The following is a 12,430-nucleotide window of genomic DNA, read 5'->3' on the forward strand; positions in this document are numbered from 1 at the left end:
TTCAAATTCAGTCAAAATTTACAGGCACATAATTGGTCACCTAAACAAAACAAGCTAACTTTCCACAAAAGGTCAATATAAAATGTAGAATAAAAAAATATATTTGTAGAAATAACTTTAATATTTCTTTTAAGGTCATACCACATGTCATCCAACTTTGGTAACTGCATAACCATTACAAAGGTTTATTTTTTTTCCTATTTAAGAGAATTGGCTTTATGCACAGCTTCACTACTTCCTGAACTTCAGCCAGCCCTTTGTTTCCTGTCTGTCATTATTGGACAAACTGATTAATTCAGGTGTGCCTGGCCTCAGTAACAATAATCAGGCACACCTGGACTAATCAGTTTGTCCAATAATGACAGACAGGAAACAAAGGTCTGGCTGAAGTTCAGGAAGTAGTGAAGCTGTGGCTTCCATGGGTCCTTGGTAAATTGGTATATGATGTGACTTCCTGTGTTTTGAATAGTTTACAACATAAAAGTCCCAAAATGGTAGTTCCTTGATGGTCGCACCACATGATATTTCATATAAAATGGACATAATCGGACAAAGTTTGTCAGTCAGGTCAAGTCAAGTCATCCTCATTTATATAGCGGTTTTAACAATGTAGATTGTTTCAAAGCAGCTTTACAGAGATAAACATATAATTTAAGGTAACAGAGATTGGTTTGGTTTTATAGTGGTTCTTGAAAAATGTTTTGTTCCAGCTAAAGTTAGTTTTGATTGATTCACTTCCGTCTAAATGATCATTTGTTATTAAATTAGGGGCCGCTAAGACGACACCGTTCTCTCTAAACAAACTTTAAACGTGAACCTGTGATAGACGCTGATGGCGTTCACATGCGCATTAAGAATTGATTCTATAGTTATGTGCGTTTGAATATATGTGCGCAGGTTTGTAATTCCTTACAAACCATTCCTAAAAAAACTACTTGACTTGTCTATAAATTTTGATGCAGAATTTTATTTTATCTTATCACTTTGGGTAGGTACGCGAACCAAAAAAATCCACAACGCTTTATCTGTACAGTGGTATAGGGATCCTCCATAGGGAGAGGCTAGTTGGCACTTCAGCACTACATTGTCATAAGGTCCAGGCGAAAGTCCTTCGTCAGATCTGGAAACGGCCTGGATCCGGCAGGCTGCGGGAAAACCTCGGGATAAACAAAGACACTAAAATTAGCACTAAATTGTTTGTATATTATGATGGAAATATAACTACAAATGCTTTGATTTTTTTTTATTACAGAATTACAAAACACTTTGGAAATCATGCCAAATAGTGCAGAAAATTTAATAAATTTAGAGTAATTTCAAAGACGTTTTCAAAAAAGAAGTTAGGGCCGTACGGTCGCACCACATGATATTTTGACAATTAAAATATCAAAAAAAGTTACAAATAACTAAGTTTTTTTTTTTAAATTTAAAGCGAGTACATACAGGGCAGATGTAATACAAATATACAGTATCTTTTTATGCATTTAAACCCGTTTTTACCTGAACAAATGTAATCGGACAGAAAATTCATTGACCCACATACTTCCCAAACACTGTCATCTGCTGGTGGTTCTTGTCTACACGACAGCCAAATCACCGTTTAAGTTTTATACCCGTGAATTAGTCGCATCAACGTTTTCACATGCTCTACTTACAAATTTGATTAAGCAAATTAATTAATTAGACGAATACTACGAAAGAAGTGTAATGTAGACTTAAGGGCAGGGTGTGTTTAGTGCAGCCCAGCCCAACATGACACAAGTCAAAGGGGAGGAACCGAACCGAACTCCATCACTCACATTATTATCAGCGAAAAATTACTGAAATAAACACCCAGGAGATCAAACAGGGAATACAAGTTTTAACGAACAGAAAATGTCGTTCATACCCGGCCAGCCTGTCACAGCTGTTGTGGTGAGTTTGCGATCAGTAACGTTATGATAAAAGTTTTAGCATGTAAAGCTTCACTAGCATTAACGTTATTGCACTAAGCTTTGTGTGCAGTGCTTTTTAATTCTGACAGTAGTCCATTTGATATCTTTTGACTGAGAAAGTGGTCCATTTAAACATTATTTTTATTCCCAACACGAATCTATGATATAACAGGGCAGTTTAGTTAAGTTTATTAAGCTAACAATTGATATAATGGAAATAGTTAGCATGCTAGGCTAACGTTAGCCAGGGGCGGACAAAGTGAACAATACCGGTAGTTATATTGTTTATGTAAATAATTGGTTATAATAGTTTCTATATGTTTATTTATTTATATTTTAGATTATAAATAATTGTTATGGGACACAATATAACGAAACCAAACGTTTTAGAGTAAAATAGAACAAAACCAGAGAGTGTGGGCTTATTGAAATACTGTTTGAATGAGGCATAAAGTTATAGCACTTTCTGTACTATGTAACTTACATGTTTGTACTAAGCTCCTTTGGGGGATCCAATCAATACTGAAAGATGCAATTAAGTTGGGGTTTAATTGTCCATATTTGAACTGTTCTGATGTCACTAAGGTGTGATGTAAGCAGGTGTGGTTCATGTGTTTCAGGTAGGTAGTGCTGCTATATATGGTCATAAACAGCTGTGCTGTAGGATGTGCCGCCTACCTAGACAGCATTTTTGGTTATATCAGCTTATGTTGATAGCTAACTACATTTTGAAACATAAACTTAGTGTGCCTGTTTTCTCTCTTTATTTCAGCAACGAATTGAGATTCAAAAACTACGGGAAGGCGATAATTTAATACTAGGATTCAGCATTGGAGGGGGAATCGACCAAGATGCAAGCCAGAATCCATTTTCTGAAGACAAGGCCGACAAGGTGAAAAATCAGGTTTTGTAAAATTAATTATAGTTAGAGTGAGGCATTTTTCCTTTTTGCTGCCGAGGTCAGTGTCTTTAAAGTGATTAGATTTCTGAAATGTAAACGGGGCATTTCCTAGTTCAGTGATCAAAATATGATTGAAATCTGACACTTCTTAATCCAAAAACGGGGACAATAAATTTTTTTGTATGTTTGTTTCCTATACTTTTATTATGATTAATAAAATGATGATTACAGGCCAAACTGACTTCTTTAATAATACATTTAGGCTTAGTAATTAGGAATAGTGACTATTGCAAACAGCAAAACCGTATAATAACAAAATTATCACTTTACAAAACCACATTACAAAAATAAAACTATATATATATATATACGACTTATAAGATAAATAAAACATTTTCTTATTGTATTCAGTGTTGCCATTTTCAGAAACTGAATACTCTATACCGTATTTACAACTGTTGTTTTCTAATGCTATTTTATGTTTGTTCTTTTGGAAGTGGATCTTTACACCCTAGTTAGGCTTACTGCATTGTGATGGAGTAATTTTTGGGAAAGTTTAAAATTGTGTTTAAAACAATCCCGCACCGTGTTATAATCCCGTCCAGTTATATAGTACATACAATAAGGTGAACAGATTTCTAAAATGAAAACCGAGGACATTTCCTAGTTCAGTGGTCAAAATGTATTTTATTATCTTTAAAAACGGGGACAATACATTCTTGCATGTTTTTAAAAAAAATTGTTGTGGGAATCCTAAATGGATTTAATAAAATTAATTAAAAAAAACCCACAATGAACAATAGTAAATATTAACCATTGCAAACAGTTCAGTTGACCTTACAAAAACAAAAAATAAAGTATGTCCTGCAATTTTTTTTTATTATTCATATCAGAGTGTACTTTCACCATTGTGGTATAGATAAGATATGTGTGGGAAATAACTAATACATTTTTAAGAGCAGAATTTTTGGAAATGTTTAAAGTTGTGTTCAAAACAGTCCCGCACCCTGTTCTGGCCCTGACATATACAAACAGTGTAGTTTCAGCATGAATAGTTCATATGTAACTTACTTGAAACCGATAACGGTGTCTCTCTTGATGATGATAATTGTTGATAATAGCTTTCGTTCAGGTTAAGATCTTCATTGCTAAATCAATGGTGTAAGTAATTAATGTAGCTTTCAGCCCCCTCTGTTGGTCAAAATAATAAAGTAATAAATTTTTTTTTTGCAGTGTTTTGAACATGCTGTTCAAAAACAAAGACACTTTAGTGACAGGACACCAAAAACCAGGACCGTCCCCAGAAAAAGGGGAAATCTGGTCACTCTAACATACAACAGAAATTGTATGTTAAATTGTATCTTCCATGGTGACCCCTAGTGGTCAGAACAGTGTAAATGCAACAAAAACCCAAGCCAAACATGCATAAAAACGCCTTTTACAAATCCATTGCACATTTTTTATTTTTATTTTATATACAAACTGATCAGAGATCAGGTAAAACCCACAGACAGTTCTCAGTGAATTCTCATGAATCATGGGTTGACAGAGAGACAAAATGTAGGGTGGAATTTGATTTCGTCCTTCGGTAATTGATTGGATTGTGAGAAATGAGGCATTGCTAACTAAGGGGGCATTTACACTACGCTGTTTTCAAAAAAAAAAAAACGGGAATCTTTTTATGCGTTTTGACTGTTCATTTACATGACAACAGCATTCTGGGTGCCTGAAAACAAACTTTTGAAAACTGTTTTCAAAGTGCAAGTTTTTGAAAGCGATAGCGTCATCGTCTTCATGTAAACTACAAAAACGTGAATATGTTAAAACGGTGACTGATGTCATGCGCATGCGTATTATCTGTTCAGTCTATAGGTGAGTAGTGTTTCTTCATAAAGTGACATCACCAACTACTGGCCTGGCATGAATAATACAGCATTTTTAGGTGTTTTCGTGGATCCGTGTGATCGGGGATTGTTTAGACAACGTTGTCGTCTGTATGCGAAAAACGCGAATGAAAACCTTTTTGTTTTTAGTACATCGTTGGCGTGTAAACGCACCCTAAATGGAGGGAATGTTAACATTTTTGATTAAATATTACGAGGGCATACGAATTAAAAAAAATCATGTGTACGGATAAATCATTAATCGCAAGCACTACATTCTGTAAAAAAAAGAAAAGGAAAAAAGGCAATTTCGATTTCATGGTGACTTTAATTTACCATGAATAGTTAATATGCGATTACCTTGAAACCAATAACAATGTCTCTTTTTGATAATTTATAATAGTGGTCTGCTCTCATTCAGTTTAGTTTCTTCATGGCTAAAATTGCAGTGTGTGACTAAGTAATCAGTGTAGCTTGAGTTGCACTCCCCTCTGTTGGTGAAAATAATTACTACACCATTGCTCTGGTAACCAGCAGGCTATGTTGGTCGGGCTTTTTGTAGTGTATTAGTGGGTGTTTCGAACGTTCTGTAAAACAGGGGCATTTCCGGAGACTGTCCGGTTATCCTAATTCAGAGGTGACCCTTGTAACTTTATTTATTTCACAGGGAATCTATGTCACACGTGTGTCTAAAGGTGGACCTGCAGAAGTGGCTGGTCTCAGGATAGGAGACAAAATTATGCAGGTGAGAGGCACAAACCTGTCATCCATGTTGTAATGTTTTCTCACTGAGATTTTTGTTTTCTCACTGAGAGAAATAACCTGATTTTACTAAATGAATCTCCACAAGAGGGAGCTGTGACATTATTTTTTGTCTATTTTGTTTGTTTATTATTTTGTGACTTTGCAATTTCTTGCTTACTTTTTTACTTTTACATGTTGTTTGAGGTACTGATGAATTTTTGTTTTGTAAAAATATATTATATTTAATTCATTTTATATTATATATATAATCCTTTGGAATTGCTGGGTCAAACATTTTTTATTATTATTATTATTTTTATAATGAATTGTTAAGTAGAGAACACTAGTCAGTTAGGAAGATTAGTGGGTGCAGATACATATGTGATATTTGTTGAAAATTAACGCTATGCAAACATACTAGTTTCATATAATTTGAAACTGCTACCGCAGCGGGGAAGAATGCCAGTGCAACAATTTGCGTTAATAAAAACTTTTTTTTTGTGTGCGTTAATTTAATTTTAAATCTACACCGTTGAGATGGTGATATGGACATGCCTGCATTCAAGCATTACAGCTTACCATTTCACAAACAACTGACAGTTGTGATCTAAAGATAAGTTAAATTTACAATAATCAATCCTAAAACTTGTAACTTACTTTTTGCGTCATCAGTCGCACGCACACTCAAGCTCCGAGGATTTCCCGGTTCTTGGCTCATTTTGAGTCAGACTTAATTCAGTTAGCCTAACTGGCTCTGAACGGAACATTGAATCAGTAAGTTGTTGAATCGAGAACCGCTACAGTCGGATCAGTCCAATTCGCAAATGAATCATTTGGTTCGATTTTAGAATCGGTTTAAAAGGTTCATTGAAAAGAATCCGTTTGTTTACGAATCGTACATTGTTATTGCGTCATGTTGCAAATTACAATTTCTTCAGTTCAAAATAACAAGTAACGAAATGTTTTTATGAAATGTAGTGGACTAAAAAGTATGATATTATGCTTTGGAATGCAGTGAGGTGAAAGTAAAAGTTTCTCAAAATAGAAATACTCCAGTAAAGTACATATACTTGAAAAATTTACTTAATAAATTTAAGTACAGTAACGAAGTAAAAATACACCACTGCATAAAAGCAGTCTATATGACCAGGGCCAGCACAAGCTCAACTGCCGGTCTAGGCTAACCGTACGTTCACACCGCCGCCAAATTGAGCGGCAAATAAGCTCTGGCCGCCATGTCAAGGACGCTTGTCAAAGTACGGGGAAGCTTGTTGACGCTTTGGTCGCTCTGACGTAGCAGGGAGAAGAGAAGTGTCACAACATGAAATGTCACATGAGATTGGTGTTTTTGCATTCCACTTCACTGCTTTACTATTTAACTATGTAAACACGCGCTAGACTGTGTGCTCGAGCTTTGTGTCTTCTGCCGCGTTTCGCGCATGTCATAGCGTTTTAAAAAACGCGTCATTCATTTTAAAATAAGTTCAACTTTAAGAACAAAAATGTAAACTATCCCAGCTATTTTATCCCATGCCTCGTTCTTTTGTAACTGGTGGTCCCTATAAGCAAACAACGTCATATCATTAGCTACGGCGATTATTAGCTTCTCCTCCATTTTATCTGAACTAATGTTTTGGTAGGAACGTAAGTTTACATCGTGTGTTTCTCCGGAATCAGCCAGCGCGGAGGACGTCTATATTCCGATTGGTTGCTGGCTTTTGCCGCTGCTTGACGCTAAACCGCGTCATAGCTCATTACCATAAAGTTGAGCTACTTTCAACTTTCTGATTGACGCTCAAGATGCTCAAAACGGCCAAAACGCGACGCCGATGGATTTGACGCTCCTTGCAGCTGAGAGAAGCCAGCTTCCATTGAAAATGAATGACTTCCGGTAGCTTTGGAAGCTCAAGTTGGCGGCGGTGTGAACATACAGTAACCATGGTGTGCCGCCCCCACTGCAAACTCAGTCAGTGTTGGGGGGTAACGCATCACAAGTACCTCACCTTACATAATCAGATTACTTTTTTCAAGTAACTAGTAAAGTAATACATTACTTTTAAAATTACAAGATATCTTTATTATAATTTTTCAAATAAGTAACAGAAGTTCCATCTGCTCTTGGCACTGTAATGAAATTTCACTAGAGAAGTAACAATGTCTGATTTAAGTTGTTCTTTGTTCTAAAAACACTTTTATGGTGCTTTTTTCTGTCATTTTATTTATCAAATACTGGTGACTGTAAGTCTTGTGTTTGTCAGTCAGTTCAAAGAGGACCTCTTAATCTTTTTTACATTTTTCGTTTAAATAATGGATGACATATTCCTCATTTTAATTATTACCTACCAAAAAAGTAGGCGAGGCCTGGTTGAGCGTTAGTAGTGTTTTGAAACTCGTGGTTCTGGCCCGGGATGCCAGGTTTGTGTAACAAAACATAAAAACAACTGTGGCAACAGTGTAAAAGTAGCCCAAAACTGTGGAATGGTAAGGGCTGTGACATTTTCATAAGCATAATTGAAGTGGTTGACCAATCACGACACACTGGTCCAGCCGACTAATCAGAGCACGTTGCACTTGGGCTTCATAGAGACAGGAGCTAAACAGGGATGCGTTTCCCGTACAACGCCATAACTCGCTGGTTCGATACCATAGTATGATGCATTGTTGGAGAAATCAACTAGCTAGTCACGACTGTTTCCCGAAACCATATTTCGCAAAGTGGTCTTTCAACCACGTTGGTTTATGACGTCACGCACATGGTGGAGTAATAACTTATTTTAATGAAACTGTTTGAGATGGAATTAACACTAGATGTTTTGATATAAATTACGGACATGGCATCTGAGGACTAGTTCTCATTTGCCTCAGTTATTTTGCTTTTTTTCCAGATTCAATCATAGGCTCGTTCTTACATAGTAGAGCACGTCCGCACATGCTTCAAAAACGATGCTTTAAATCTCTTGACAAACTTAAAGATGTAAATGACTTTTGTATGTATTCTAAATTAAAAGACATGGGTTGTGCTGAATGTCAGCTTGCTTATTTTGCTCCAGATAAGGATTTATTAAGTCCACATGTCATGCAAACTAGAAACTATGCTTCTAACCACAGGTCGAGAGATGGTTTCGGGAAACGCGTCTCGTTGAACTATGCTGATAATGACGAAACTTGTGAACATAGTTGTCTAACAATGCTTTTGGGAAACGCACCCCAGAGCGTTACTAACAGACAGGGAAGAGAGGTGCTGCAACAATGTCAAATATTTGAAAAATAATGTTTTTTTTGTTGTTTTGTTTTTACATTCAAGCATGAAAACCTGTACTAATAGACCTGAAAAACAAAATCAAGATTTTGTAGAAGGGCATAATAAGTCCTTTTTTTCGAGGAATAGTAGGATTATTACTTTTCACCCATTTTATGTAGCCACCCTCATGCTATTTAAAACTGGTTAGCAAATGAGCTGTGGCGCTTCTATGGGAAACGATAGTTTAAATCTGGCTCTCAATCTTTAAAGACACAATTCCCCATTTTTTTCAATATCATTTTCTCTATTTCTCTAATAAAAGTGGCAAAGGACCAACAATTCAATAAAAATGCTGAGCCTTTTGATGTTCTCCTGTTTATACTGTGTATATAGTAATATATTGGCATAAAATGTCATATTAGTTTTTGTATGCTCTCAATGTTATTTCTAGGTGAATGGCTGGGACATGACCATGGTGACGCATGATCAGGCACGAAAAAGACTCACCAAGAAGAAAGAAGATGTGGTCAGGCTTCTCATCACTAGAAAATCCCTGGAGGAAACAGTCAGGCAGTCCATGATGCAACACTAATGCAGAACACACTCATTGAGCTAATTGAATGTCCTTATTGGTAAATCTCATGTTCAGAGCATATTTTTAACTAATAAGAAACATCCCTCAGCCAAAGAGCGATGACAAGAAAGCCTTACTTGATCATTTTGATGTATTGAACTGTAACTGAACCAACGTATGTATGAACGATCACTCTCAAAGTACAATGTAAAGATTGTGGTTTGCATTTCATAACTTGCTATTCTAATTATCCATGTATCTACACTTTATTCTAAATACTACATTATATGTACTACATATACTCCTGAATGTATCATGGTGCCTGTAAAATATCATTTCATTCATAGATCTCAAGGGCTACAGTGAATCGCGTTCACCTCATTTCTCTTTGCTTCATCAACAAATACGCCATATACATCTTTAATGAATCAAGTATTAACAGCCAGAATACAGCTGTACTTTAATGACCACTAATTTTTCTAACTTGTGAGATCCTTTTAATTTTTGTAACACTTCATCTTATAATTCTGTTTTTGTATGTAATTAAAACCATATTAGTGTAATATCATCTTCTGATCATGGGAAAGATGAGGAGCTTCATCTGGATTTGGCACAACAAAATACTACAGTTTTATATTTAATAATACTTTTTTCCAACACTTGTTTTGAAAATGTTTTTGATACAGATTTTTTTTGGCAGTTTGATTGTATGAAGATATATTTTCACTTAAGCGAATAAAGGAATCTTCTAGCACATGATTTGTGAGCAATTGAACTAATGTGAGTGTTTTCTGTCTCAGCTCTGATGAGAGTCTCTGATTGGGTCTTTGGTCAAGACTGTAAATGTCTCTGTCTTCATTAAGCTTGAAGATGGTGACATTTCAAAGCAACCAATCTATCCTGACCTTTTGCTGTTTGTCCAGGCAGTTTTGTGCTTCAGGCTACTTTCATCTCTTTAATGTTAGCAGGCAAAGGTGAGCACACAACCAGGTATGTCATGATGCTGCACACAGTGCTGTAAAAGAGGGCTGAACGATAATTATAGGGCGGCAATAGCTATGCAGTAACATCCTTATTCTAGGGCACTGGTGAGAGAGAGCATATTAGACAGGATGTAATTTGAACAGAATTACTTTTTGTTGAATTTGTAGAATTACTAACATTTTCCTTTAATATTTAACATATAGCATTCTGATATCAAATATGCACCAAGATTGTATCTAACCAATATCTAATCGTTTAGCAGATGCTTGAATGAAATCCAATGTTTAAATGATTAAAAAAAATAGATATAGAATAGTTAGTTAGTATTAATGGGTCAACTGTTGCCGGAAAAGCCATCAGCCTTGCCTTGAAAATGGCTAAAGACTCGGCAGTTCAGGCTGAGTTAGGCAGATCATTCCACCAGCAGGGAACAGTCCAGGTGAAGGTCTGTGAAAGGGATTTTGTGCCTCTTTGAGATAAAACCACAAGGTGCTGTTCACTTGCAGAACGCAAGCTTCTGGGTGGCACTTCTGTCCGGAGTTATGAGTTTAGCTATAGAGGTGCAGAGCCAGTGGTTGTTCTGTAGGCAAACGTCAGTGCCTTGAATTTGATGTGAGTGGCAACTGGCAACAAGTGCAATTTTATCAGGAGAGGTGTGTGTGATGTGTGCTCTCTTCGGGCTTGTTAAAGATCACTCTCGCTGCTGCATTCTGGATCAGTTGCAGAGGTTTGACAGTACATGCTGTAAGACCTGCCAGGAGAGCATTACAATAGTCCAGTCTGGATAGAACAACAGCTTGGACACATAGTCGTGTAGCATGCTCCGATAGCAAAGGCCTGATCCTCCTGATGGTGTATAGGGCAAATCTGCGGGACCAGGCAGTTCTAGGGCTGCGTTCCAGTCCACTTTTAGAACTTCCCTAAGCACTTCCCCTCGGGGGAATCCCTGCCGTCATTTTGAAGTGTGTTCCACTTCCTGAAGTGGACAAGGGAAGTTTATATGGACAGACCCTCTACTTCAGTCTACTTCATATGTACACTTCAGGCAGCTCCCTATACCACAATGCAACACGATTGTGACGTCAACGCATATTGCGTTTACCACAAACAACTCTACGATATATTAATTATTACAACTCAAACACACCTATATACATATAGAATGCTGCATTAAACAATTTCGTAAGGAAAAAAAAAGAAGAATAAATCAACCCCATAGTGGATTCTAAGTGATCAAGGGTTTAGCACGTTCTAAATCAGCCTATTGCAAAGGTTCCCCCAGTTAGTGGGCACTCATGCAACGTAAGCAATGACGTACATCCGAGTGAACGAGATGGAAGTAACATGGAAGTTAGCGAGTGACAATTTTGGACTGGAACGCAGTCCATCAATGTTGTCTGTGTAGTTTAAATGATCATAGATCACAACTCCAAGGTTCTTGGCTGTCCTGGATGGAGTTATGGTTGATGAACCTTGCTGAATGGAGAAGTTGTGATGGTGTGTGACCAGGTGTAAACGAGCCCTAAGATGAGTGCAAGTCTGAAGAGTAATACATATTGATTTTAGCTTTGTATCTGATTGTAGATCGTTGTGTCGTCTACTGACTATAAGCAAATACATAATGTTTTGTCACAGCTAGTAATTTGTAATAAGAACACTTAATCCATACAATAGTATGTCCAAACCTTTTATAATAATTTTAACTGTGTCGAATTCATCCAGTAGTGCAATGCGTTTCATGCCTGTTTCTCAGCAGCTGAATGTGTAATTACAGTAGCTAAATGTAGAACATATATGCAACATACCACCCACACTCTGGCAGGCTATTGTGTTTCCATAGCGATGCAATCTACTGCTTTCACCTTTCAGGAATGATAAATACGCTGTTTTATGGCAAAGCCATTTTTTCAGTCTTTATACACCATAAAGAACAGATACACACATTTTTCATAAAAAAACAACATATACAACATAAAGCGTTATATTCTATGGAATCAACATACAACATTCTTACCAAAGCACCGTTGTCATACCAAGTACTCTGCTGCACGTTATGTTTCAATTTGCAATAAATGTGTCAATGGAGGGCATTGGATATTTACTGCTGATTATTAAACTCAAGAATTATAAATGTAAACAGCACATGCATTAATATGTGTTAGTTTCCCT

General features: G+C 36.5%; 1 protein-coding gene across 1 annotated transcript; it reads left to right on the forward strand.

Annotated features, from left to right (window-relative positions):
- The first annotated feature begins 1,575 nt into the window (after window positions 1-1,575).
- Window positions 1,576-10,031, forward strand: tax1bp3 (Tax1 (human T-cell leukemia virus type I) binding protein 3). The gene is made up of 4 exons (XM_077202712.1): window positions 1,576-1,914; window positions 2,707-2,826; window positions 5,386-5,463; window positions 9,155-10,031. Exons 1-4 carry the CDS (start codon window positions 1,876-1,878, stop codon window positions 9,293-9,295), a joined length of 378 nt encoding a protein of 125 aa, XP_077058827.1. The 5' UTR covers window positions 1,576-1,875; the 3' UTR covers window positions 9,296-10,031.
- The last annotated feature ends 2,399 nt before the right edge of the window (window positions 10,032-12,430 follow it).

Source organism: Siphateles boraxobius, unplaced genomic scaffold (genome assembly GCF_051911475.1).
Source record: "Siphateles boraxobius isolate OS27281-9 unplaced genomic scaffold, OSU_SipBor_1 5, whole genome shotgun sequence".
NCBI lineage: Eukaryota > Metazoa > Chordata > Actinopteri > Cypriniformes > Leuciscidae > Siphateles > Siphateles boraxobius.

What these genes read in the sequence shown, in the direction of transcription:
- tax1bp3 (XM_077202712.1), top strand. Translation starts at nt 1,876, where the DNA reads ATGTCGTTCATACCCGGCCAGCCTGTCACAGCTGTTGTG. An exon ending in AGCCTGTCACAGCTGTTGTG is followed by an intron (nt 1,915 to 2,706) that starts GTGAGTTTGCGA and finishes TCTTTATTTCAG; the next exon opens with CAACGAATTGAGATTCAAAA. An exon ending in TAGGAGACAAAATTATGCAG is followed by an intron (nt 5,464 to 9,154) that starts GTGAGAGGCACA and finishes TGTTATTTCTAG; the next exon opens with GTGAATGGCTGGGACATGAC.